Here is a 26,674-nt window from a genome sequence, read left to right as displayed (position 1 = left end):
GACCAAAAAACAAAAAAACAAACCACAAAACAAAAAACACCCCACAATGCTAAAAAAACCAAGCCCCAGGCATTTGCATGAACCACTTTTCTCAGCTTGTGAGCTCATGCTTCCTCTTGCTGGACGTCCAAGGGCTTCCAACTACCTGTTCCACAGAAATCCAGCAACTGTTATTGCATGCAGCCCAATCTCTTCTAACTCTCACACATGAGGATCTCCTTTCAGCCCCTCTCTCCCACAGCATGTAGGATGCTAGTCATGGCTCCTTTTATCCACAAGCCCCCAGCATAAGCCATCACTCAGGGACATTACCTTCTGCAGGGCATTAAGTAGGACTGGTGCAATAGATGCCATGTAATATGAATGAAAAGCAACACCAGCGCTGCGCACCTCCTTTGCAAACACTCCTTCCTTTTTCAGTTTGGCTACAAACTCATTCACAATGTCCTAGGAAATGGGATAGAATTGAGCAAGAATTATTATTTCATGGAGTTTGGGCATCCAGCTTTCCTCGGTCATTAGCCATTTGATGAGGCTCTATGCTCCCATTAAGTGGTATCACTGCACTCCCCTCATATTCCTCGTGTGAAGGTGATGCAACATCCCAGTGAATAGAATACTACTGAAATACAAGATCACATGTTTTTTTTGTTCCTAGTCTGCAAGACGCAACAACTCTGATTCCCATCAAGTAGCACTTAAGTGTTTAAATTCAGATGCAAGAGTCAAGTTCCCTCCCCCTACTTTGGTTTAACCTACTACCCTTCTTTCACTCCTGGGGTTCATGGTGTAATTCCAGTAATGGAAGACACACCAGATGGAGCCCCAGTTTTCAGCCTTGGAAGGAAAGGTCTCTTAGGAAGGCAGGTTTCCATATGTTTGCTCACCTGAGGCCCTGAAACAGTGACAGTGTCTTCAGAGTTGTGACAGGCAGGTACCACGCCAGGAGGACAACGACGCTTACATTCCTCCCACGTCAGACCTGCAGAGGAAAAATCCTCAAGATGATTCAAATGTTCCCAGGAAAAATTATGCAGCAGCTTATGTAGCCAGGTTAACCCCAGAACTCCTGACAGTACGGATTCTGACTACCCTGCTGGATTCAAGATTTTGGGAGACGGATAATCCTACAGTCTTGTCAGGACCTTACGGTTTTAGAATGCTGACCCTCACTGCAGTATCTGAGCGCACTGGAGGTGGCAAAACTGACTTTCATGAAAAAAAATCAATCCCTAAATTTTGGGATGAAGTTCTTGAAGTCCATTATATCCCTCTCCATGAAGAATCAAGTCAGACAGAGCTCTGAATTGCTTATGTAAAACCCGCAAGATTCCACCAGCTATCTGCTTTGAGATTACAGACAGAAGGATCAAAATTTCATCCCCGTGATAGGGAAAATGACAGAATTCTAATATATACTTTTCATGTAAACCTCAGATTTAGACAAAAACTTACACTATCTGAAAAACCTATTAAAAAAGAAAATCTCCCTCTAACAGTTTACCTTGTCCTGAGCAAGGAATGCCATTCTTAAAACTGGAGAGAATGGTCAAATTCTGCTCATTTACAGTCTTTGTGAAATTAGGGTATTGCCATTGAAGTCAAAAGTTACTATGGATTTAAGCTAGTCTATGAGAGTAGAATTTGGCCTGGATCTGTCACATGGGTAAGAGGCAATGGACAAAATCTGAACTCAAATTCTGGTTATGAAAGATCTGACCTATTATATGCAGTGACTCCCAGAAATGATCAGTGATAAGTAAATGACTTACATACTCATTAGCAAGCTAAAGAGAATTCTAAATGAGTTGGTTCCCAGTGGAAATATCATAGAAAGTGAAACACTAGAATTATGCCTGTAGCAAGTAATGTATAAATGCTTTAGTCCCCAACACAGCTGCCCCAATCTATAATTTTTGGCTCCTAACTTGAATATTCGTAGTTATCAAATAAGGTGTTCATGAAACAACAACAAGAAAATAAAAATAGCAAAAGCTTTACTTGTAACCAATAGAGAAGTTGCCAGACCAGACCAGACCAGAGTCTGTGTAGTCCAGTATGAAGTCTGACAGTGGCCTGAGGACTGGCCAGTTATGGAACAACACGCCCACAGAGGAAGTTTCTTCCTAGCACTGCTGCCCTCCGCATCAGTTAAGGTTGGCTTATGCCCTGGAGTAGGTAGGTTTATACCCCTTAGGATAAAATTAACTCATTATCCAGATTATTAAAAAAAAAAAAAAAAGTTAATTTTTTAAAATCCTACTAAGTTCTTGGCCTCAAATGAGGTCTTGTGGTAGTAAGTTCCACAGGCCAGTTATGTGTTGCGTCAATATATTTACTTTTATTTGTTTTAAATTTGTTACCTTTTGATTTCATAGAATGTCTTCTTGTACTTGTATTATGTGAAACTGAGTGCCCAATTTAACTTCTCTAGGAGATCTGTTTTGGTTCTTGAAGCATAACAAAAAAGCCACCCTGTCCTTTTTTTGTGTCTTCTATAAATTAGACTGTCCTAACCTTTTCACTCCATCATACCAAAAAACTCCACAAACCAATTCTTCCAGGCTTCTAATTATTTGTCACCCACCTATCTCTGAACCCTCTCTACTTCTGCTTTTGAGAGAGTGACAAGAACCAGGCAGTACTGCAGGTGAGGGGTTACCACTGATTTGTATTATAGTACTTCTGGTATTTTCTAGCTTTTTTTGGTTTGTTTTTTATACATCCCAACATGTAACCAGGAAGATGAACACGTTGTCAAATTATGACCTATAAGAGTTTAGAAGTATTGGTGATTTTTTAAAAAAACTGAACAGCTTTAAACAAAGATTTCTCTCCCCACCCACTTTCCCCACTGTCATGTCAGACAGCCCAAGTTTACAGCCTCTCATGGAATCAGTTTATTACAATTAACAAACAAGACAGGAGAGAGAGAGCAAGCGCGCATGCATACGCGCGTGCACCCATGCATGTACAGGGATATTAGCCACCTAGGAAATGATATGCTCCTAGCTACCTACCAACAGCAGCCATTCCTCCTGGGGGTAGTTTGGCCTCTTTGATGCACCGCCCCCTCCAGTAGGCAGCAAGAATGGCCTCTTCATGACTTAAGGAGTTATCTGCATAGCCACAGGCCAGCTCTCCTACTGAGTGACCAACAATTCCATCAGGCTGCAGATCCATGGCCTTCAGCATGTCGATCTGCGCAATCTATGAGGAAAAACAGTATTACCAACGTCACATCAGATGCCATACATCTGGGATGGTTGTGATAGGCATATTAGAAATGCCAAAATAGGCTTCCCTCCTCAGAGCAAAGTCCTTTCCTAATCTTACTGCTGCTTCCTACCCCTCACCTCCAAACAGAGTTCTGGCCCTAAATGGAGGAAGTGGAAGGATCCAAGTGCCTCCCCCGCCACGAAATTTCTTCTTCTTCAGGTCCCTTCCACTGTCTTCCCACTCCCACAAGCCACTACTGCTGTTGCTGCTGCTCCTGGGCGGTGGAGGTGGAACTGCCCACAACTGCACTGTATGCTCAGCCCTAAGACCGTGTAAGCACAGCACATATACACATTTCCTAACAATGCCAAAGGCACACTCAAACCTGGCTTGCACATCAGGCGTGCTCCTTAGCAGCTTACACAAGACTATTAGAAGGATCAGGAGCTGAATGACAAAGGCAGTATTAGTGGTCAAGCAGACACACTTGGAACAAAACTGGGAAAGGGCCTCAGCTTTCACCCTTACCTGAATAGCAGCAAGGCCAACAAATGCATGAACAGCATCTTCAAACGTGTTCTCATCTGCGTGCAGGAGCATGTCAGACACCTTCAGTCCAGTGTCCTTGAGAGCCTTATCGGAGCGCAAGATGGACTGTTGAAACAGCTCAAGCTTCATCAGGCTAAGGCCCATCCCCTTCCACTGTGTTCCCATGCCTGTGGGATGAGACGAGAACATGAGCCTTGCTCATGGCAGTAGGGCCATGGGTAGGGAGAGCTGAGCATTTGCTCTAGCACAGGGAAGATATAAGAAGAATTCAGTCTAGGAGAACATCTTGCAGACCTCAAATCCCCACAGTGAACATGATGCTCTGTTTTTCAGTCTCCTAGGATTTGTTACCAGGAGAAGGGAAATTGTATTAGGTGGAGGATTATCTGCAGATAGTCCACATGATCAATGCAGTAAACAGGAGAGCCTGAAAAAAAAATCTTAGTGCACATACCACAAAACTAAGCAGATCAAGGAACAGAGCATAGAATCAACAGACAGCCTCAAGCTTCCAAAGATACAGAACAGATAAGAGTCTGATCCACCTTAAAGTGGAATTACCTGAGCAGATGTACCAGAGGGGCCTCCCAGATGTTTGAGTCTGCTGAACCTCCTTTATGTCACTCTGACTGCCAATTAAGGTGTAGCCCCTGTAGGGCATGGATGAAATAGGGATCCCAGAGATATCATTGAGCAGGCTCACAAATGAGCTGTACTCCCTCAGGCTTCTGCTTTGCTCTATTAGCATTTCCACTGCTTCCTGTGTCCTGCCACAAACTTGGACCAGTCGTGGCAAATTGTGCATCTCCGGAGGGTAGAATTTCTTCTTATTTGGTCTCAGAATGACATGGACATTAGAACCTCCAAAGCCAAAAGAATTGATACTGACAAGGCCTCCTTTTACTGGGGTTGGTTTAGCAACCACCTGGACACGACCATCTTGTAAGGCTGGAATTTCTGGATTTGGGGTGTTGTAATGAATGTTTGGAGCCCACAGCCCATGTTCCAGAGAGAGAATCACCTGGAGAGATAGAGCAGAACAGAACAATTATGGCTTAGATTTTTTTGTTTTAACATACACCTTTTAGTTTTGTTCTACAAATGGCTGAGTATATAAGATAGAATTGCACTTAGATGGCTCCTTTGGTCACTATATTGGATTTTAGAACACTTCACAATAGGTAAATAGGTACTATTGTCCCCATGTTACAGATGGTGAAACTAAGGCACAGAAAGACTAAGTAGCTTAGATAAATCAAGGCCACACAGGAAGTCACTAGCAGAGCTAGTATGATAATTCTGAAGTCACAGCTCTCTGTCCACACTCTACCCAGTAGACCGTGCTGTCTTACTTGACAAGTGAATCCAGTGTGCTAGGAATATCACCCCCCTTCTCCCCTCACTCTCAGCTCATCCCTCCACAAAATCTGCACTGCCCAGCTCATTTTTTCCTTCCTCCCATGGTGCCTCCCAATCCTCTTCTTTACCGTCACCAAATCTCCCATTTCTACCTTTTCTCTGCTGTATGAGAAAGCTATTCCCAGACTGACAGATCTAGCTAAAGGAGTCTCTGTCCTGCTCTGCATGTTTTTCCGATCGAGGTACAGGGCCAGCATGAAAGAAAAGTTATGAAGTAACCCACCTGTTTCAAACAGACTGAAAGCAAAAACGACTCCCAACTCATGGTTATGTATGCACTCAACCCCAAGACGGGAGCTCCTGGGGAAGGACAGGTATTGAGGCTGTGCAAATATTCCCCTGTGGCACAGGCAGTTCCGGCCAGAAATTATACAAGCAGCTGCCGCCTCAAAACCACACCAGTTATTGGTATTACTGCAGTGTTCTCAGGCCCCAACCAACATCCCCCTGCTGTTCAGAAACAACCCTCAAGGGAGGTGGCTCTGATGAGAGACAGACAGTGATAATAGGATTATTTTCCTGAATTGAGTATCAGATCTGGACGCCAAGTCAAGAAAACAAGACTACAAAGTCTTCTGGGTTCCAACTCTCAGTGATGGAAACATTCCCTGTACAAGCTGAGAAGGCTGCTGTGGACCTGGTCTAGTGTTTTATCCCAGATGCCTATACACCTGCAAGGTCATACTCAAACATATTTGAAGAATTTAGAAAGGATTAGCGTGTGCACCCACTAGGTTCCCCCAGAGACAAACTATGTAAGTGGAATTATATACGGAATTTTGTCTTCCCTGGATAGCAGTTAGTTAAACACTGGTATCTGAACTCCTCAGCCTAGATTCTGCTGCCATGGGAGGTGATTTAGGGAAGACTATCATGCTGAACTGGGTAAGATGGAATTCAAAGCCATTTTCATTAATATAGACCATGAGCATAGAACTACTTTATCCATATGGGCCCAGTTAAAGTGGAGGTTTAGAAGTAAGACATTGTGGCTTTTATCTCTGACTTTCCACCATTAGGAAAGCAGTGTTGATGGCCAAATGGTGTTTCTATTTCAACTGAACCTTTGGGAGATGCTTGCTATCAACTTAATGAGTACTAGATTCAGCTCCCTAGAAGGAGGCAACTCATGGGGCTGGAGGAGGGGAGGTTGTTAGGAATAATCCCTTACAAAGGGTTTTTACTGGATTGTTTAAAAGCCATTGGGAAGGAGGCTGGGGACAGCATGGAGTGGAATTAAATGGGCTACTATTATTTACAAACTTCTATGTCCTATTTTATTTGTCAGATGTAATTATACTGTAAAAAGTGGGTGGGCAGTACAGCTCAACCACATAAAGAGATGGGAATGGGTCCTTGCCATGGGATGTTCCTTCCAATTGTTCACTACAGCCACTTGTTGCATCTTTAATTAGCTTGTAAGATCTTGGGGGTAGGGACTGTCTCTGTGTCTAGCACAATGAGGCCCTGATCCTGACTGCAGCTTCTAGGTTTACCACAAAACTAAAACATTTATATAATCTGAAAAGAAACCACAATATCCCCACTAAGCACAAGCTGCAGAGGGGTAGTGGTGGCAGAAATCCCTACCAACAGGGTACAGACCTACCTTCTGGCTTAACTACTGAAGGTCTGGTCAGTGTAGGAGGGAGTTCTCATATCAGAGAATCCTTGGAGTACACCTTGAGCTCCATTACAGAGACAGTGAGCCCAGCACTAAGGGCTCTTAGGTTGGAGCTGTCACCTCGGATCGACATCAGTTGGGGAGTTTGGAGGAGCCCAGCTCAGTCCCACAGGAGAAATCCAAAGGACTTCTATGGAGTCACTGTCAGAGGCTGAATGGCCTCATGCAATGGAATGGACACAGGGCCAGCGACAGATAGTGTACTTGGCTGAGAGACCCTCATGAAGAAGTCAGGTCTCTCAGACCAACACCAAGTCTACGTTCTGCTCCACCTCACCAAGAAGTATCTTGGAGACCAGGGAACTGTGCCAGGGAGTTCAAAAATCCACTCTGGTAAAACAGAGACCATAGTATAACCAGGATAACCAAGCTATTTACAGGCCTTCAGTACAATGTAGCAGGGACAGGCTCCCATGTTTTCCATGATTCTGTGACCACTTCACTTACTACAGAACTCATCCAATGCCTCAGAATAGAGCTTAAGAATGCAAGTTTTCATTTAGAAAACAAGACCACAGTTCCTAGATATGGCAACAAAGAAAATCCTCTCAGCGTGACCTGAACATAACCACCACAATATTTGCCTTAGCCTGAAACAATAACTCTGACAGACTGTGCTGCTTCCATTTATGTGGCCATGTTAAATTGTCATCACTAGGCTTCACGGCTAACTGTCAACACTGTTAGCTAGCACTCTGCTGAGTAGTTTAGCAGACACTCATCCACCAGTGTTGGCTACAGTAGCAGATAATGGGGCATGTGTGGGCCAGTTGGTTGCTCTGAGCCAACTGGGAGTTCAAACCTGTGTCTGCTCCCCCACCACCCCTCACTTGAAATCACCTCAACCCTTGCCCACAAGTGACATGGGAGCAGGGGGAAAAGATGCATCCCCTACCCAATACAAAAACTTCCAGCCACTTCCTGAGCACCAACAACCCAAGCTGCTTGCCATCCTTCCTAGGTGCCAAGTGCCCCAAACTCACCCTCATCAAGTTATGCCACAGCTTTTCATAGTGATGCATAAAATAATTGAATTATCAAACTCACTAAGAAATACAGTAATGACAATTAGCCATTTAATAAAGAACCCTCTGTTCTCAATGCAATTTAAGTGTCTGCAGACTTTAGGACTAGAGAGAGACTAGACAGTCAGGTCTCGGTCTAAGAATTTAGATCCTGCTTGTTGTAGAGCATTTGGAGCCTTTATGAAAACCTTCAAATGAGGCAAGAGGCAATAGCAGAATGGGCTGCCTGGTTAATGAGACAACCTCCTTAGTCTCTCTCTCTCCACCAGAGCTAAATTCCACAATGGGTCAGTGCACAAGGCACGATATCTATAGATGTAATAGTTGAGAAACAATGTCTTACCTTGGCTAGTGCAGCAAGCCCAGAGGCAGGTTCTGGGTGACCCATGTTTGACTTGGTTGATCCAATCAACAATGGCTCTCGCTCTAATTGACAGAAAATATTTGCAATGCCATTCACTTCCTGAGGATCCCCAACCTAACAGAAAAGGAAATTAAGTCAGAATGATACTTTATACTAAGCATGCACAACATGCAGAAGTTGGCAGAAGAGCCCCTGTCCCAACGTCTCTAGGCTAAAAACAAACCAAACCCCACAACCACCAAGGATTGTGAAGGGAATAGCTAGAAATGGGAAATCTAGCTCCTTCCAGTTAAATTGGAAAGAATAGGGGGGTGCGCGGGAGAAGAGAGAGAGGAAGGAAATTGAAAGGAAAGAAAAGGAAAGGATGCTAAAATTGGAGGGAAAGGGGAAGAGACACAGAGATAGGAGACAATGGTAAAATTATGCTAACCTTGGTGCCTGTACCATGAGCTTCTACATACTCCACTTCTTCAGGGAGGATCCCAGATTCTTTGTATAGAGAACTGACCAAATCCTGCTGCATCTCTCCAGAGGGAAATGTCACGCCTGGAACAAGAATCATTATCAATTACCCATTCCCATCTGGGAGCAAAGTTTCAGCAACCTGTTCATTAATTAGGATTACTAGGTTTCTGAATGCATCTGATGCAGTGAGCTGTAGCTCACGAAAGCTTATGCTCAAATAAATTTGTTAGTCTCTAAGGTGCCACAAGTACTCCTTTTCTTTTTAGGTTTCTGAGGGAGATCCAAATATACTTTTAGGGTTTATGCTCACGTTTCCAGCACTAAAACTGCAACAAGTCAATCTCTCAGTGAGAGGAAGGGGAAAAGGAAAGGCTGGTCCTGGAACGAAACTGAAGTTGTAGGATTTAAACTTTAATATCAAAGACCCTAGGCTTCTTCTCATCAACCATCTACTAGATTGAGCAGTGCTCATGGAACTGAAGCTCTCAGGGAGAAGGAAAAGTAATTTTTTGTATCCTCTCCTTTCCCCTCATAATGCCAATAATTTGCAACTTAGCCAGTGTAACATCACTGGGATACCCCTGGGGAGAGCAAAGTTGATCAGCTGAACATCCTCCTGTTACCTTCATATGGAATAAAGTGCTAACCATTTAACTAGATTCACTTATGACAAGAGAGGGTCAGAATTTTCCACTAATCAGGAGAAACGGATCTCCCAAACCCCAAAAAAGGGAAACTCCAGAAGAGTTAGCAAAAGCCTCAAACCTGCTGTTCTTGGGATAAACATTGAAAAGAACACTAGTATCTCATGGTCTCCCAGAGATTTGAGACCTACCTTGCTCCTTAAAACCATCAGTGTTACTCCCTGCATTGACTATTGTGGCATAAATCCGTTTGGCCATGGATTTCTTGGTCATGAGAATGACCACTACAGCTTCAGAGCGGCAATAGCCATTCCCTGTGGGCAGAGGAAGAATGAAATAAAAGCAAAGAGAAATCCAGACAGCCCTGCATATGACAAAACAGTGAAGTACTGTGCGCTACAGTGTCATTCCTGAAGAGCCTCAAAAGAATGATCATGCCTTTAGAAAGGCATGACAGACAAGTTCAGCTAAATATCAGACTTAAAGAGGTTCTCCCTCTTGGTCTATGAAGCCCTGGAACACTTTCCAGCATGACATTCCTGTCTGCCCCCTGCCCCAATGTAGGGAAATGGACCATGTTTTCCTTTCCCATCCTTATAATTTTTTATGTTCCTATTGAGTGTGCAACCCTTGGCAGTTCCATTGTTTGTAGCAAAAGACATGAGCAAGGACAGAAGAGTTTATCCACTTTTCTGTTTCAATATAGATTCCCTGGAGGAAGGAACACTGGCTGCCTCTCACAGAGCACAATGTGATTTGGACCTAATCCCTTACCTGAAGCATCAAAGGACTTGCAGGCACCGTCAGGACTAAGCATGCCAAGTTTCATGAACTGAACAGAAGTGTTGGGTCTCAATAGGAGGTTGACGCCTCCTACAAGGGCTGCATTGCACTCTCCATGATGAATTGCCTTGTAAGCATTTTCCAAAGCAATGAGGCTAGAGGAACATGCCGTATCGATGGCCATGCTTGGTCCTTGGGGGAAAAAAAATGAAATAAAATAAAATCCAAAGTCAAATCATTTCCTTCTGTTTGTTTCCTATAATTGCTGTTCAGGACCTGCCATCTCTGCTCTCCAGCGACTGGAGCTTAGGATCTTTAAAGAAGTTGATCAAGTGATAGATAAAAGTTTAGAGTATCCCAATGCATTGACAACTTTACCCTCCCTGCCTGCTGACCCCAAGAAAGGCTGGTTTGGCCAAACTGTGCCTTTCCCACTTTGTTTATGAACAGCATTATGTACAGAAGCCACAGGCATTTCATCGTCTCAGGAAGGACTCATCCATTTCTCCATTCCCACCGCTAAAATCCTTTGTCCCTGGCTTGATTATTTCTCCCACTTGCAGCCTCCTCCTCCTCCCTGGCCCTAGCCTTGTTCTCCTATAATCTGCCCACCACCTCCATACCCAGACTTCCTCATGCTCTGCCCTGCCTTTAAGGCTGTGCACAGTACAAATCTTGCCTATTCCTTCACCCTCACCCCTATCTGATGCCCTCCTCACCTCCTTTACTTTGCCTAAGCTACAGAGCTAACTGCTCCCTTTGTGAGTCTTCCCCCAACCACACATCTGTGGGCCAGTTTCTAAACTGCCCTCCATCAAGTGACTGTATAAACAAGCAAAAAACTCCCGAAGTAGCACACCTCTTTTCCAGAAGGTCTTCCCACCATCATCCTCTTCTCAGAAGAGTACCAACTACTCCGACCCAGACCTCAAGCACTAAGTCTGCATGCTGAGCCTTGCTGCCTAGTCACACCATATTCATGGATTCCAGTTTCCCCACGTACCATACATGGCCCCTTCCTGGATGAGAAAGCTATGTCTTCATGTCTGTGTAAGTACCTACCACACACTGGATACTATACTATTAGTATCGCCAAACTGCTGTTACTCATCAGCATTACAGAGCCCTCAAACACGTACCTTTTAAGTCAAAGAAGTAGGAAATTCTGTTGGCAAACATAGCACGCTGGCAGCCGGTCATACTGTAACCCAGCAGCTGTTCAGGGTCTTGGCTAAATGCTTCACCAGCTTCTGATCCACTCACGCCTATCCACACACCTGTGTCTGTGCCACGTAGGGCAGCTGGATTAATACCTGAGAGGACATCAGAAGGCAGATTATACACCAAGCACAACCTCAAATTGAAGGACAAAACTAGCAAGATTAGGTGCATTTGGCACCAGAGGTTTTGCAGCTATTCCATGATTATGGAACAGCATAATTCTCTCCCTGCACTGATTTGCCAACTGCTTAATTCCCTCCTCTGCCAGCCTCTGAGATATTCTCAGATGGTGATTATTTCAGGTACACCTCCTCAACTCATGGACCTCACTGATTTCACAGCAAAGGTCCACCAGTACTTGATGTCAGCCTCAGTGCAGCTAGCTGGGATGGCATCTCTATAATCAGTCACGTACTGTTTGAGTGTTGTGTAGAAATAGAGCAGGCTGCATGGAATGTGGGGTTTAGATGCTGACCAGGTGGGTGTATATAAACTGGTAAGAGAGTTCTGTGCAGGAGAAGGGAGTAGGTAGAAGGGCAGAAACATCTAGCGCCCAGGAATTATGGAAAGGCATTGGAGGACTATTAGAACCCAAGTTCTATAACCCAGATTGCAGTCTGAGTCCACACTGCAAAGTGGGCAGGTTAAGCCCAAGTTTAAGTGAAACAAGGGTGCTAACCTATACTCCCCAGCCAGTTAAGCAAGCCTAGTTTCAAACCATACATAAACCCAAGTAATAAGGTTTGTGTGTGGATAGTAGGGGGCTTGCACTAAAATTTAGGAAAAAAGCCCTGGTTAGCTCTGCAGTGAAGACATACCTTAGGGTATGTCTACACTACGGAATAAGGTCGAATTTATAGAAGTCGTTTTTTTAGAAATCAGTTTTATATATTCGAGTGTGTGTGTCCCCACAGAAAATGCTCTAAGTGCATTAACTCGGCGGAGTGCTTCCACAGTACCGAGGCTAGCGTCGACTTCCGGAGCGTTGCACTGTGGGTGGCTATCCCACAGTTCCCGCAGTCTCCGCTGCCCATTGGAATTCTGGGTTGAGATCCCAATGCCTGATGGGGCTAAAACATTGTCGCGGGTGGTTCTGGGTACATATCGTCAGGCCCCCCTTTCCTTCCTCCCTCTCTCCGTGAAAGGAAGGGCAGACAATCGTTTTGCGCCTTTTTTCCTGAATTACCTGTGCAGACGCCATACCACGGCAAGCATGGAGCCCGCTCAGGTAACCGTCACCGTATGTCTCCTGGGTGCTGGCAGACGCAGTAAGGCATTGCTACACAGTAGCAGCAACCCATTGCCTTCTGGCAGCAGACAGTGCAATATGACTGGTAGCCGTCCTCGTCGTGTCCGAGGTGCTCCTGGCCACGTCGGCTGGGAGCACCTGGGCAGACATGGGCGCAGGGACTAAATTTGGAGTGACTTGACCAGGTCATTCTCTTTAGTCCTGCAGTCAGTCCTATTGAACCGTCTTATGGTGAGCAGGCAGGCGATACGGATTGCTAGCAGTCGTACTGTACCACCTTCTGCCAAGCAGCCATGAGATGTGGATGGCATGCAGTCCTTCTGCACCGTCTGCTGCCAGCCAAAGATGTAAAAGATAGATGGAGTGGATCAAAACAAGAAATAGACCAGACTTGTTTTGTACTCATTTGCTTCCCCCCCCCCTGTCTAGGGGACTCATTCTTCTAGCTCACACTGCAGTCACTCACAGAGAAGGTGCAGCGAGGTAAATCTAGCCATGTATCAATCAGAGGCCAGACTAACCTCCTTGTTCCCATAAGAACAGTAACTTAGGTGCACCATTTCTTATTGGAATCCTCCGTGAAGTCCTGCCTGAAATACTCCTTGATGTAAAGCCACCCCCTTTGTTGATTTTAGCTCCCTGAAGCCAACCCTGTAAGCCGTGTCCTCAGTCGCCCCTCCCTGCGTCAGAGCAATGGCAAACAATCGTGCATCTGACTTGAGTGTGCTGTCCAGAGCGGTCACAATGGAGCACTCTGGGATATCTCCCGGAGGCCAATACCGTCCAATTGTGTCCACAGTACCCCAAATTCGAGCCAGCAAGGCCGATTTAAGCGCTAATCCACTTGTCAGGGGTGGAGTAAGGAAATCGATTTTAAGATCCGTTTAAGTCGAAATAAAGGGCTTCATCGTGTGGACGGGTGCAGGTTTACATTGATTTAATGCTGCTAAATTCGACCTAAAGTCCTAGTGTAGACCAGGGCTTAAAGAGGCTAAAAGTAAGTCCCAGAGAACAAGAGCTGAAACATGTATGTGGTTGAAGGGTAAGGAAGGAAAGGGCCAGAGCGTGTGGGGATCTGAAGTACAGTTGTTTTAAAAAGGGAGAAAGACACCTAATCACTAGCAAGGAAAATAAAAACAAAAACATCTTTAAGGCCTTAAAAAGATGTTAATATTTTACAAGACATCTGCAAGTGTTCTAGAGAGCCACAGAACATACATGGCAGAATCCTCAAGTCTTGACTCAACAAACAGAAATAAAACCTTTTGATAACATAGAACCAGGAGTCCTGCAGAATGAGGTGCACTGACGGAGCAACCAGATGCCTTCTTTCACCTCCTCTCCTACTTTTCTCCTTCAATACTGAGGCCAGGAAGGGCCTTGACAGTGAAAGGCCAACTCCTCTTCTGCTGGGCCTATGGTGCCAGCCTCAATCACCCACTTGTTACATTTTCAAACAGGCACCTTCATGCTTTCTCTCATGCTGCCACTCATGTTTGGGAGGAGCTGCCTGTAAATACCCACAAAACTAACTCATTGTCCTCCTTATAATTCTCTTGTTTGTAAAACCTACAACGGACAACATTTGGGCTGCTGGTGTGCAGAGACCAATGCCTATAACGACGACCAGTAATGTCTCATTGTTCCCCTGTAGTCTGTCTGTATCCATCTGTTGTCTTGTCCGCTCTCTGGACAGGGACCATCTTTTTGTTGTGTTTGTACAGCACCTAGCACAATAGGGTCCTGGACCATAATTGGAGCTCTTAGGCATAGTGTTAATACAAATAAATAATAAGAGCTGTAGGTGGAAAGGTTTCAGAGTAGCAGCCGTGTTAGTCTGTATCCGCAGATACAGGTGGAAAGTTTCTGGTGTCTCGAGGACTGTTCCTGGCTGTGTCACACTGGGAATCATTTTCAAAACACTAAATCCATTCAATTTTAGAGAAAAAGCTTTTTTAAAAGAATAGATATCATTAAAATTTCTAAAGGTTCCAGATACTGGCAGGGATGGAACAAGGGAAGGCAACAATTTTTGAGAACTAATTTCCTGAGTAAGAGAATTATTGGAAGTTGAATCCAATTCCACATATTTTCTCTGAACTAAGCAGATACCCACGAACACATCACTGTACATTCTGCCATTCTTTTGGAACTTTTAATGAGGATTAATATTAATTCCTCCTTCCCTTCCCCACCCCCAATCATCTTCGCTACCCTAGAAACTCTATCTCCATTTTAGCAGAATATAATGGAAGTAGGGCAATGGGAAAATTTTTCTGGATGCAGAGGGTTCAGCAAACTGCGATCAAGAGAACATGGCAATTCAAGCATTAGAGAAGCATTAAGCTGCTCCACGTGGACCCCAGACAGACATTTCTATCCATTTTAGAGATATTTCCTAAACCTGACCCCAGGGAAGAGAACTTAATTTTGAAGTATTACCTGTACCGGTTCTCAGGTCTCTTCTCTCTACCGTCAAAGCCCTAGAATTCTCAGACTCTATATGAAAGTTCTACTTAGACATGTGCAAGACTCTCTTCAAAATCTCAGACACACTAAAATCCAGTTTTACCTATTCAGTTGTTCAGCTGCTTACCTCCATCCAAAATGGCTTCATAAGACGCTTCCAATAGTAAGCGGAGCTGAGGGTCCATTGTGTGAGCTTGTTTGGGGTGAACCCCAAAAAAAGAGGCATCAAATTTGCTGATGTCCTTGAGTTTCCCATTTCTCCTGGGCAGCCCATAAAGTCCTGAAGAGAAAAAACATTTAACTAAAGACAACTTCAATGTAAAATGTGTTTACTAGGTAGGAGACCATCGTATGACAAAGTGTAATCTGGAATCACATGCCAGTTGTAGGTATTCTGAACGTCATGCCCTATTTCTACATTTCAGCACCAGATTGACAAGGTATCTACTTTTCCCACCTCCTCAGTACCCTTTTAAGAATAATTGTAAGAAGAGTAAAGTTCCTGATGAAACGTCTCCATACTAAACCCCACTGGCTGCTATTTCTGGCTTTGCTAAGCAAACTCATGCTCTGGCAAGTTTTGCCAAATAAACAAGCAGCTTTTGCAACACAGTTTGTGACTCGTGAGTAGTGCCAGTTCATCACCAGATAGAAACACAGAAGCCACTTTCCACATCTGCAGATCAAGAGCTTTCAGTTGTGTCTGGCATGTACATATCCATTCAGTTAGAAAAAGGGTTTTCAATGGACAACCAGACAGCCAAGAACATTATAACAAGGATATAAGTCAAAAGACTGAGGTGATCTTGCTACTCCCAAATCCCACAGAGATCCCATCCAATACCCAGCAAACAGCGGTGTCAGTCTCATTGCTGCCTGATGCTAATAGCAGCTAGACACCATTGCTGGTGCATGAGTGTTGAAACTGCACTGCTAAAATACTTTCTTCTGTAAGGCAGCACCATGAAGTTTATTTGGTTATCACTCTGACACAGGCCACAATAGAGTGGATATAGGTTGGAATCTTATAAAAGCAGGAGATAAAAGCCATGAAATTCAGGGACATCAGAAATGAGCTCAAACTCTGGCAGGGTTTTCCTGCTTATGAGGGCTCTTTTCCTTGAACACTTGAGCTCATCTGGAGAGCTCAGACCCCAAGTGCAGACAATCTCAGGGCTCACCTGGCTTCCACCTCCGATCATCTTCTGTGACCATGTCCACTCCATTGAATAAATTCTCCCAGAACTCTTGCATGTTCTCTGATTCTGGCAGCTTTCCTGCCATGCCTGCAATCACCACGTCCTCCATCTCCTAACTTCTCTCTGGAAAAGGAATTTACAAAAGTCAGATCCACAAATCAACTAGCTGAGTGAACATTTATGCAAAGAACACATTGTGTTGCCCAACATGCTGAGGAAGGGAGGAGGCAGTACCCAAATATACACTGTAAGAAGTTAGATCCTCCCCTACATTGGAATGGTCTATGGAGTCCATAGGTACAAAAAAAACAAAACACAAAAAGGGGGGGGGCACACTACTCCTCTCAAGCAAATAAGAGCAGGATTTGCAAAAAGAAGAAAAAAATACATACATAAAAATTACCTCCCTCCCTGCCCAACAGACACAGAGGCTCTGATGATCTCTACTTCCTAGGCCACAATCAGGGGATAGGAAAATACCCCCTCCCTTTTGAAGAGTCATTTATTGAATGCTACCAGCATGCTTCAAGGTGTGCAAACTGACGAAGACACGGTTCCTACCGCAAGCAGCTTACAATCCACGGCCCTGATCCTGAAATGGGATGTGATCCATGCAAGCTGACTGCTGTGCTTGAATGGAGCACCAATGAAGTATTTCTACACAGATCATACTGAGGAATCCGACTGCGTATTTGACACAGTCAATATAGGTTTTTAGGTGCAATTATATGTTAAAAACTGTCAATGCACTATTATTTAGTGATCAATGGCTCCATGTCTAGTTGGCAGCCGGTATCAAGTGGAGTGCCCCAAGGGTCGGTCCTGGGGCTGGTTTTGTTCAATATCTTCATAAATGATCTGGAGGATGGTGTGGATTGCACTCTCAGCAAATTTGCGGATGATACTAAACTGGGAGGTGTGGTAGATACGCTGGAGGGGAGGGATAGGATACAGAAGGACCTAGACAAATTGGAGGATTGGGCCAAAAGAAATCTGATGAGGTTCAATAAGGATAAGTGCAGGGTCCTGCACTTAGGACGGAAGAACCCAATGCAGAGCTACAGACTAGGGACCGAATGGCTAGGCAGCAGTTCTGTGGAAAAGGACCTAGGGGTGACAGTGGACGAGAAGCTGGATATGAGTCAGCAGTGTGCCCTTGTTGCCAAGAAGGCCAATGGCATTTTGGGATGTATAAGTAGGGGCATAGCGAGCAGATCGAGGGACGTGATCGTTCCCCTCTATTCGACATTGGTGAGGCCTCATCTGGAGTACTGTGTCCAGTTTTGGGCCCCACACGTCAAGAAGGATGTGGAGAAATTGGAGAGAGTCCAGCGAAGGGCAACAAAAATGATTAGGGGACTGGAACACATGACTTATGAGGAGAGGCTGAGGGAGCTGGGATTGTTTAGCCTGCAGAAGAGAAGAATGAGGGGGGATTTGATAGCTGCTTTCAACTACCTGAAAGGGGGTTCCAAAGAGGATGGCTCTAGACTGTTCTCAATGGTAGCAGATGACAGAACGAGGAGTAATGGTCTCAAGTTGCAGTGGGGGAGGTTTAGATTGGATATTAGGAAAAACTTTTTCACTAAGAGGGTGGTGAAACACTGGAATGCGTTACCTAGGGAGGTGGTAGAATCTCCTTCCTTAGAGGTTTTTAAGGTCAGGCTTGACAAAGCCCTGGCTGGGATGATTTAACTGGGAATTGGTCCTGCTTCGAGCAGGGGGTTGGACTAGATGACCTTCTGGGGTCCCTTCCAACCCTGATATTCTATGATTCTATAATAACTAGGTAATGGGCTCAAAACCCATCTCCAGAAACAGGGAGTTAGCAGGCTGATCTGAAGTAGTAACATGAAATTAGAGAAGGAGGAGCTTCCCCCCCCCACCCCGGACAGCTTCTAATAGACAGAAAGGATGGTCAGCCTTGAAGTTAAGGGAATAGACGGATTCAGGAGATTAGGTACTTGAAGGCTGTGAACTCTACTTAAAACAATTTAACTAATAGCTATAGACAAATACCCTGTAGGGTCAATGGGTGGGATTTTCAAAAAAAACACCACCACACCTAATGACTTAGAAGCACAAAGGCCACTGAAAACCAAACCTTGAATCTCAAGGGGATGATCACCCTTCCCATGGTTATAGTGCCAATAGTTGCCCAGTATGGCAAAAGTCATTTTTGTTCACTTGCACTTGCCTATTATTATTGCACCTGGAGTTGTTTTCTTATTTTAAATAAGACTGAAATCCAAGAAGTTCTCTATGAAAAAAGCAGAGAATTCTGGTTTTGCTGATGACGCTTTCTCCTCATTGACAGAAAGATGGTATATATATGAACACAGCTCAGAAAGGCCTTTGATTCAGAATTTTTTGGACACCTTTGCCAACTATTTCAGAAACTCTTACAAAATAGACACCTCTAAGCAAACTGGTTTTGTGAAATTGATGCTTCTGAGCAAAGCCATTCAAATGGGTTTCTCTTCTCTCCAGGCACTTTATTCTGTTGCCCAGACAGAACCGCACTTTCCAAATAACTGGAAGCAATCTTGTAGATAGGTACACTATTTTAGAGCAGATCCTGGAATTGATCAGCAGATGCAGAGAGCATTAATCTCCTACAAAAAGCTCAGCCCTCTTGGTTGCAGGGTTTTTGATGATGCCTGGCCAAACACACAAACATCATCACACGGACATATTCAGATCTCATTTACATGAGCATAAGTCAGCAGTAACTCCACAGAGGTCAGTAAAGTTACTCCAGACTTATATTTGTGTAACCAAAGCACAGATCTTACCCACAGAAATGGAACTGGCTTATTAGCTTATCAAGTCCAACCCCTCTGGGAGAAAAACCAGAATTGCTCCTAACCGGACATTTTCAACTTTCCAGCCTACTGTAAAATGCCTCGGTCAACGGAAATTCCACTGCTTCCCTGGAACACACTACTACAAATTAATTGATCATGTAATGAGGGAGTTGGGATTCCCACTTCAATAGGCATTGTATCATGCCCTTTATGAGAAAAGCCAGTGACAATATGCCAACGAATTAAGTTCAACAAGAGATTTTTCATTATTTCCATTCACAAAACCTAGCAAGTCAGTTTTATTATTTGTATTACCACAGTGCTTAAAAGCTCTAGTCAAGGACGAGGACCCCACTGTGGTAGGCACCGTACAAACACAGAACAAAGAGACCGACCCTTCCCCAGAGAGTTTACAACTTGGGGGAGGTTTAGATTGGATATTCGGAAAAACTTTTTCACTAAGAGGGTGGTGAAACACTGGAATGCGTTACCTAGGGAGGTGGTAGAATCTCCTTCCTTAGAGGTTTTTAAGGTCAGGCTTGACAAAGCCCTGGCTGGGATGATTTAACTGGGAATTGGTCCTGCTTCGAGCAGGGGGTTGGACTAGATGACCTTCAGGGGTCCCTTCCAACCCTGATATTCTATGATTCTATGAACTTAAGTATAAACACAAGAAACTACAGATAGACAGGGAAGTACCAAAAAAAGGACACTCAGTGTGATAGATCTAGTGGTCTCAGCCATTAGCAGCCCAATCAACATCATCCATTTTTTCATTGGCATCAAGGAAAAAGACTTTTCAGGAGGATAAAGTAACTTTGGAAACACTGACAGAGAGCTCCTCCTAGGCATGAGTGGCACTGAGAGAGAAAGCACAAAAGGGGTTTGTTTGAAAATTTAACCAGTCACAAAAGCTGGCTGGCATCCCTGACCCATTGGAGGCAAGAGATGACATCTCAATAGTGAATGAAATGATAGGCAGGGCTAGGCCATGAAGGGCCTTGAACATGAAGACAAGCAGCTTATGTTTGATGCAACAGAGGAGAGCATGGGGATGCAAAGAGACATGGTCAAATCTTTGTAGTAGCATTATGAATGGATATGCGCGGGACAAAATTGCATTTGTCAAGGTCAGAGAGAAGGATGTTGCAGTAGGAAAGGCCATATCTTAGATGTTACACAGAAAGCTTCAAGCTTTGGAAACAGTCTGGATGTGAGAACCTAGAAAGAGCTCTGAGTCAAAGAGGACACCCAGATTATGGGCCAGAAGGGACAGGCCAGATGGTGGTGTTGTCCAGTGATTGAAAAAGGAGGGGGAGGCCTCTAGACCCCTGTTTTGGCCACGTTGAGACTGACCTGTCAGCTAGACATGCATGAGGAGATATCAGAGAGACAGGTCAAAATTTTAATTTAGTCAGAAGGAGACAAGTATGGAGTAGAGAGCTAGATTTGCAAACTGTCTGAACAGAGTTGCTAGTTGAATCTGTGGATGAGGTTACCCAGACCAAGGTGTAGAGGGAGCAAAAAGGAGACAAAGGACAGAGCCCTGTGTAACCCCCACAGAAAGTTGTGGAGCGAAGAGGAGGGATTAGGAGAATCCTCCAAAGGAGTGATTAGAGAGGGGTACTAGGCGAACCAGGAGAGAACAGAGTTGTAGAAGCCAAGAGAGGACAAGATTTCAATAAGAAGAGTGTGATGGATTGTATCAAAAGTGGCTGACAGATCAAGGAGGATGAGGATGGAGTAGTGGTTCTGAGCTTTGTCTAGAAAGAGATCATTAGAGATTTTGGCAAGAGCAGTTTCAGTGGTGTGCAAGGGGCGGAAGCTGGATTGTAGATAGTTTAGGATGGAACTGGAGGAGCAGCACTGCAGAGAGAAGGTTCAATGAAGTTAGAGATGAAAGGGAGAAGGAGTGGTAGTTAAAGAGGAAAATAGGGTCAAGGGTTAGTTTTTTTTTAAGATGGGAGAGAGAGTAGAGCATGTTTGTATTGTGAGGGGAGAGAGCCAGAGGACAGTGGGCATGATGGAGGTCAAAATATGGGGTCACTAGGGCAAGTGGAGGAGTTAGATGAGGAGAGCAGAGGAAAAACTTCTGCACTTGTGAAGGGGGAGGGGGAAGAGATTTGTAGGTAGGGAGGGGGAAGCACCACTGTATTTTGTCAATCTTTGCTTGGAGGCAGCCAGTGAGATTCCATGCAGAGTGAGAAGTGGAGGCAAGAGGTAGGAAGGGTTTGAGGAGTGTTAGGAGGCAAAAGAGCAGCTGGGATCAAAGGCATAGGATTCAATTACATTGGAGAAGTAGAGCTCTTTAGCTCAGAAGATGGCAGAACTGAAGGAGGAAAGAACAGACTGGTTGTGGAGGAAGTCGGCTGGTCACAGGGTTTCCACCAGAGACTATTTGCAGTGCAAGAGTAGGAGCAGAGGAAGTGGATGTTAGTGATAAGTAAAGGCTAAGGGATGGCAGGGTGGACAATGCAATGGAAGAATGGGGGGAAAGAATTAAATGTGGAGCAGAGTGAACCATGGAGAAAAATCAACAACCATCTCAATGGAAGACAGGACAAGGAGGAGAGATCTGAGAGAAGACAAGAAATCAGCAGTGCTGGTGGACTGGAAATCACAGAAAACCCAAATGAGTGAAAGAGAAGCCAATGCTGAGTTTCCCCAGCAACAGAGTGAGCAGCATCTGCTTAAGGTTGGGAAATCCCTCTCTGAATACTCTATAGCACAGATAGACAAGGTGAAAGGAAGAGGCCCATACCAGAAAGACAAACAAACCCAGAAGAGACAACTAAGTGAGCCTCCTCAAGATGCAGAGTCAGAATATTTTGCTTTGGAAAGGATCTCATTAACTCTAAAGCATCCCCAATAGTCAAGGCTAGCTTGGATGCCCCTCTATATCCAGTTACGACTCATTCTGAACCTTCCTTGGCACCTTGTTCCATCACTCTACTGTTCTGAAAAGTTTCCCAACATTATTAATACAGCACCATAGTTATGTATGGCAATTTACACAACAAGTTGCCCCAAAGCATTTGCAGTCTAATTTGGATAAAGTGGTGCATCCACATTTAAAAAGTTTAGAGTGGGGCAGAGGCCAGGAATGAGAATGCATTAGTTCTACAGCTACATTAAGGGACACAAAGGATAGTAAAATAGGGGGGGAATACCTCGTGCATTCCCCCCACCTCAGTGCTGTACTTACCTTTAGATTAAACATAATAAGTGAAGACAACAAATTAAATATGGAAAGATGAGGGAAGAACAAGGGTGACAAATACGATTAGGCAGTTTCTCAGGTTTGTTAATGCCATCTTGATGGGTCTAATTGAGGGTCTGATTTCCCCGCCTTCCATCTTAAATCTATGACTTTTTGTTCAGTCCTTTTGTTCCAATGAAGAGGTGTCTAGAAGACGTGAGCGTAACATACTTTGTCAATCTTTGACATTTTGGCATACTTTACTCTGACCCTGACATTGTTACTCTAAACTCTTCTCAAACAGCCTGTTATTTTTAGAAAAGCACTACTCTCATCTGAACAGTTGTCCAATAGAAGCCTCACCACTGATGAGAATTACCATCTCACTTGATTTACGCAATTTTTTTTGCATCAGTGTTGTATTGCTGACTCATTCAGCTTGTCATCCATAATAACCAACCATTTTTTCTTGGTATTACTGACTAGTACACACTATTTTATCATTTCATATTTGTACTTTGGTTATTTGCTTCCCATATTAACCTCTATACAGTTTTATTGATTTCAGTCCTTTTCTCAAATATATCAAGTTCATACTATATTTTAATCTTGTTCTCCATGTATTTGATCCCTGCTAGTTTCGTACTGGCCAAGTATTACTAACATGCTCAGTTACAAATGAAGATACCAAGCTCTTCTGGTTCTAGAACAGACCCTTATAAGAACTTCTCTCACTTAGCACCTCTTCCCAATTCATCACTAAATGTTAATCATTACTTTGCTCCATGTTTAGCACCTGTGTGTCTATTTTTCACTAGTCCCATTTAATCTGTTTCTCTCTACAAGAATGCATTATGCATTTGTATGACCACTGAGCTTATTATGCTATTTAAGGAAGTGAAAGAAAGCCCTTACTTGGATGCCTGAGCTCTCCCCACTCCGCATACAGCTACAGTGGGAAACCCTCATTTAATGGTTCTATTATCCCTCTTGGGTACAGTGAAGGGAGAGGGAAGCCCCTACAAAGCCTCCAGATGGCATTTCAATGGCCTTCCAAACTTGATGGGATACTCCTTGCAGAGCTAGTCTCCTGGGGAAGCACACAGAATCCACTGCAGAAATCCCTTGTTCTGCCTGATGCACTATCTTTTATACACATTCAAAATGGGATCTGTCAAAGTAGCTGTAATCTATGGTCTGATTATATGGATCAAGCCCATCAAAATTAAGACCCTGATCCTGCCATTGACTCACAGACCCCTGCACCAAATTGGAGTTCCATTATCTTCAGTGAGGATGCTCCTGCATGAACCAGTTGCAGGAGCAGGGCCTTACAAATAATCCTTTTCATAGCCAAGTTTGTGTAACTCCAAAGACATAAAAACTAGATGAATTCCTCTATTTCCCATTCCATCAGTGGCAGGTGCACTGGCAGCAATGGGAGTTCCCATAGGAATCTGTAGAGAATTGGTTCCTATATACAAGTGGCATTTTCTCTGTGACTTTGCCAAAGTTTACTTCATTAGGGATATTAGCAAAAGATTTGCTTTTACTTCCAAGTTTTACTACATGCAAACCCAGATTTTCCAATATTTGATTTTAAATAAATATATGATCCCATTTCTAAAATTTATTTCCCTAGAACTTCAATTGTAGAAAAGTTTTTTTTTTTTTAAAAAAAGCCTACCTCTTAAAGATCTTTGTAAAAGACAGCAAAACTAAAAATCAAGGTGTACTTGTATTTGGGCTATTTTAGCTAGTGTTCAGTTTCTCAGCCACTGTTAAACTGGATTTGTTATTGCTAAATCTAATACTGCACAGAATTTTTATCGTCTCTGTTGAGAGACTGGATTTGTTCCTTTTCTTAGGAAGGATGCCTTCACAATTGCTTGATAAAACATGGAAAAAACTACACGGTGCTTCCATATCTTAAAAGAAAAAAAAACAAAACAAAAACTATTCTGAGTGTAAAAAGAAAAAGGAGTACTTGTGGCACCTTAGAGACTAACACATTTATTTGAGCATAAGCTTTCGTGAGCTTCCGATGAATGCATCCGATGAAGTGAGCTGTAGCTCACGAAAGCTTATGCTCAAATAAATGTGTTAGTCTCTAAGGTGCCACAAGTACTCCTTTTCTTTTTGCGGATACAGGCTAACATGGCGGCTGCTACTCTGAAACCTGTTATTTTGAGTGTTTTTATCATGAATGGATATACTCACTACTGGCTTTTGAGTCTGCATTATGATTATAGTGTTGTAAATGCCTAGATTATCAGGAAGTGCTGCTAGCTTCCCTAAATTCGTCCAGATTTAATTCCCAAAAACATTGCACTGTATAAACATCATTTTAAACGTGTACCTGCACACTTACCTCCCAGGTGAGGCCATCATCTCACATCCTTCAGCTAAATCGACCCTTGGTGGGAGTTTTCAGAATCCTTTACTGGGGACACTGACTTTCATGTAAGATAGTCTCATTTCCTGAAGCCCTTGAAGAAGCGTTGCTAGTTTTCAGTATATCCCAAGAAGTTTAGAACTCCAAGGAGAGGCTGAAGACCTGACTGGATCTCTGTAAACCCAGCTCAGGGGTTTGCTTACAACATTACTATTCTTAGAATAAAGAGAGACGAACCAATACATCTGCTAATGGTTATGGCTGAATTAACAAAACGGGCTGAGTTTTAGGGACCTTCTGCCTACTATAATATAATATCTCAAACATCAGAAGTTACCTTGTGATATCTAGGAGTCCCTAAATTTCTTGGCTTTAAGGCTTCCGTAACTCCTACCTCTGGTACTTTAAAACCACCAATAAAAAGCCTATCTTCTTCCTGTTTTTAGTATTATCCATGCATGCAGCTAGTTTTAAATAGCTAGAATTACATAACTACTAAATTAGTACTACTAAATTACATAACTACGGGGGGGGGTAAAGGGGATGGGTGTAAGACTCCATTAGGTGGGGCAGATGACAGACTATACTTTCAGACCACACAAAAGTACACATGGAAAGGAAAAAAATTGATCTAAACTTTAAGTAAATTTCTCTGTAGTTACTGGCTATCGGAAAAGAAATTAAATATTTCAGTTCCAATGTCCAAATGAATAAAATCTCTGAAGTGCCACAAAGGATATGCCAGGGAGTATGTTTTAATCAAAGGTTGGTTTCAGAGTAGCAGCCGTGTTAGTCTGTATCCGCAAAAAGAAAAAGGAGTACTTGTGGCACCTTAGAGACTAACATTTATTTGAGCATAAGCTTTCATGAGCTACAGCTCACTTCATCGGATGCATTCAGCTTATGCTCAAATAAATGTGTTAGTCTCTAAGGTGCCACAAGTCCTCCTTTTCTTTTTGTTTTAATCAATGTTATTTATATATTGTTCTTAGTCCCCTTTGCATGTATTAATACATGTACAGGTGTTAATTATTCGAGGGTGAGAAAGCTAAGGAGAAAAAGAAAAAAAAAATGTTTTCCCTCTCTGCATCTGCTTGTGAAACAGGCTTTACCGTGTGTAACTGTCTTCACTGCCCGATATCAAAATGGCTGGATGCAGAACATTCACAATGCAGCAAGGGCTCAGCCTCCATCTCCCCTCTTCCCCGCTGCTACCTCACGTTTGATGAATAGCTCCAAAATCAAAGCTCTGAAGCAAGCTTCACTTCGAATATAGATAATCAAATGCACCTAATCACTTAATTTTACTTCACGTTTTTTGAAATCTTTAAACAAAATTAAACTGTATTACTGTACGAACATTTCAATAAGTAAAAGCTTCTCAGCTAGCTATGAATAGTCAACTAATGTGGGAGGGGAAAGGGACGGATACTGCAGGAGGCAGTGCAGTGTTTATTCAGAACATTATCTCTAAGATGACCACTGACTCTCCGAAGAGGACTACTCCAGCGCTTCACCGCCTCTCTCTATAGATTGAGATCAGATCCGTGTTACAGTCAAAGCTTTCACCGGCATCTACAGCTGGCAAATTCCAATTTATGTTCAGACAAGAATAGTTTAGCCGCCTATTTGTACAATCCTATTTACCGAAAGGGTCTGGGGAACGCTTACGGAGGAACACAGCCACACACTAAATATACTGATAACTGCATTTGATGCCTCTAACACAGACTCCCCCGTCATCAGTGGTGCAAGATGGAGCCGAGCCCAACGAGGGGACGGGCCCCGCCACAAACCCGCCGAGAGGCGGCGGCGGGATCCCCTTGTCCGCAGGGGCGAGGAAGGGGCGGCTCAGGCGCGCTGGCCCCCTCGCTGGTCCGGGCAGCCCGAGCCCCGATGCTCGGAGAGAGCCCGGCGGCCGCTTCCACTCCAGCCGCGGGCTCCTGGCGCTTTCGCCCGTCCTCTCCCCCGAGGCAGCGCGGT

The 26,674-nt window shown here is 43.8% G+C and overlaps 1 protein-coding gene across 1 annotated transcript in view; it reads right to left on the bottom strand.

Annotated features, from left to right (window-relative positions):
- FASN (fatty acid synthase) overlaps nt 1-26,674 on the bottom strand; it is a 230,353-nt gene that overhangs the window by 63,896 nt on the left and 139,783 nt on the right. The window contains 13 exon segments of the mRNA XM_084646886.1: nt 313-447; nt 888-982; nt 3,021-3,210; nt 3,748-3,935; nt 4,330-4,789; nt 8,240-8,374; nt 8,691-8,806; nt 9,561-9,683; nt 10,144-10,344; nt 11,292-11,465; nt 15,219-15,371; nt 16,273-16,402; nt 16,406-16,413. Coding sequence (XP_084503012.1) covers nt 313-447; nt 888-982; nt 3,021-3,210; nt 3,748-3,935; nt 4,330-4,789; nt 8,240-8,374; nt 8,691-8,806; nt 9,561-9,683; nt 10,144-10,344; nt 11,292-11,465; nt 15,219-15,371; nt 16,273-16,402; nt 16,406-16,413 — 2,108 coding nt within the window.

This window comes from Lepidochelys olivacea (genome assembly GCF_965140295.1).
Source record: "Lepidochelys olivacea isolate rLepOli2 genome assembly, chromosome: 14".
Taxonomy (NCBI): domain Eukaryota; kingdom Metazoa; phylum Chordata; order Testudines; family Cheloniidae; genus Lepidochelys; species Lepidochelys olivacea.
Note: the sequence above shows the minus strand (reverse complement) of the source record. Positions and strands in the feature narration are given on the sequence as shown.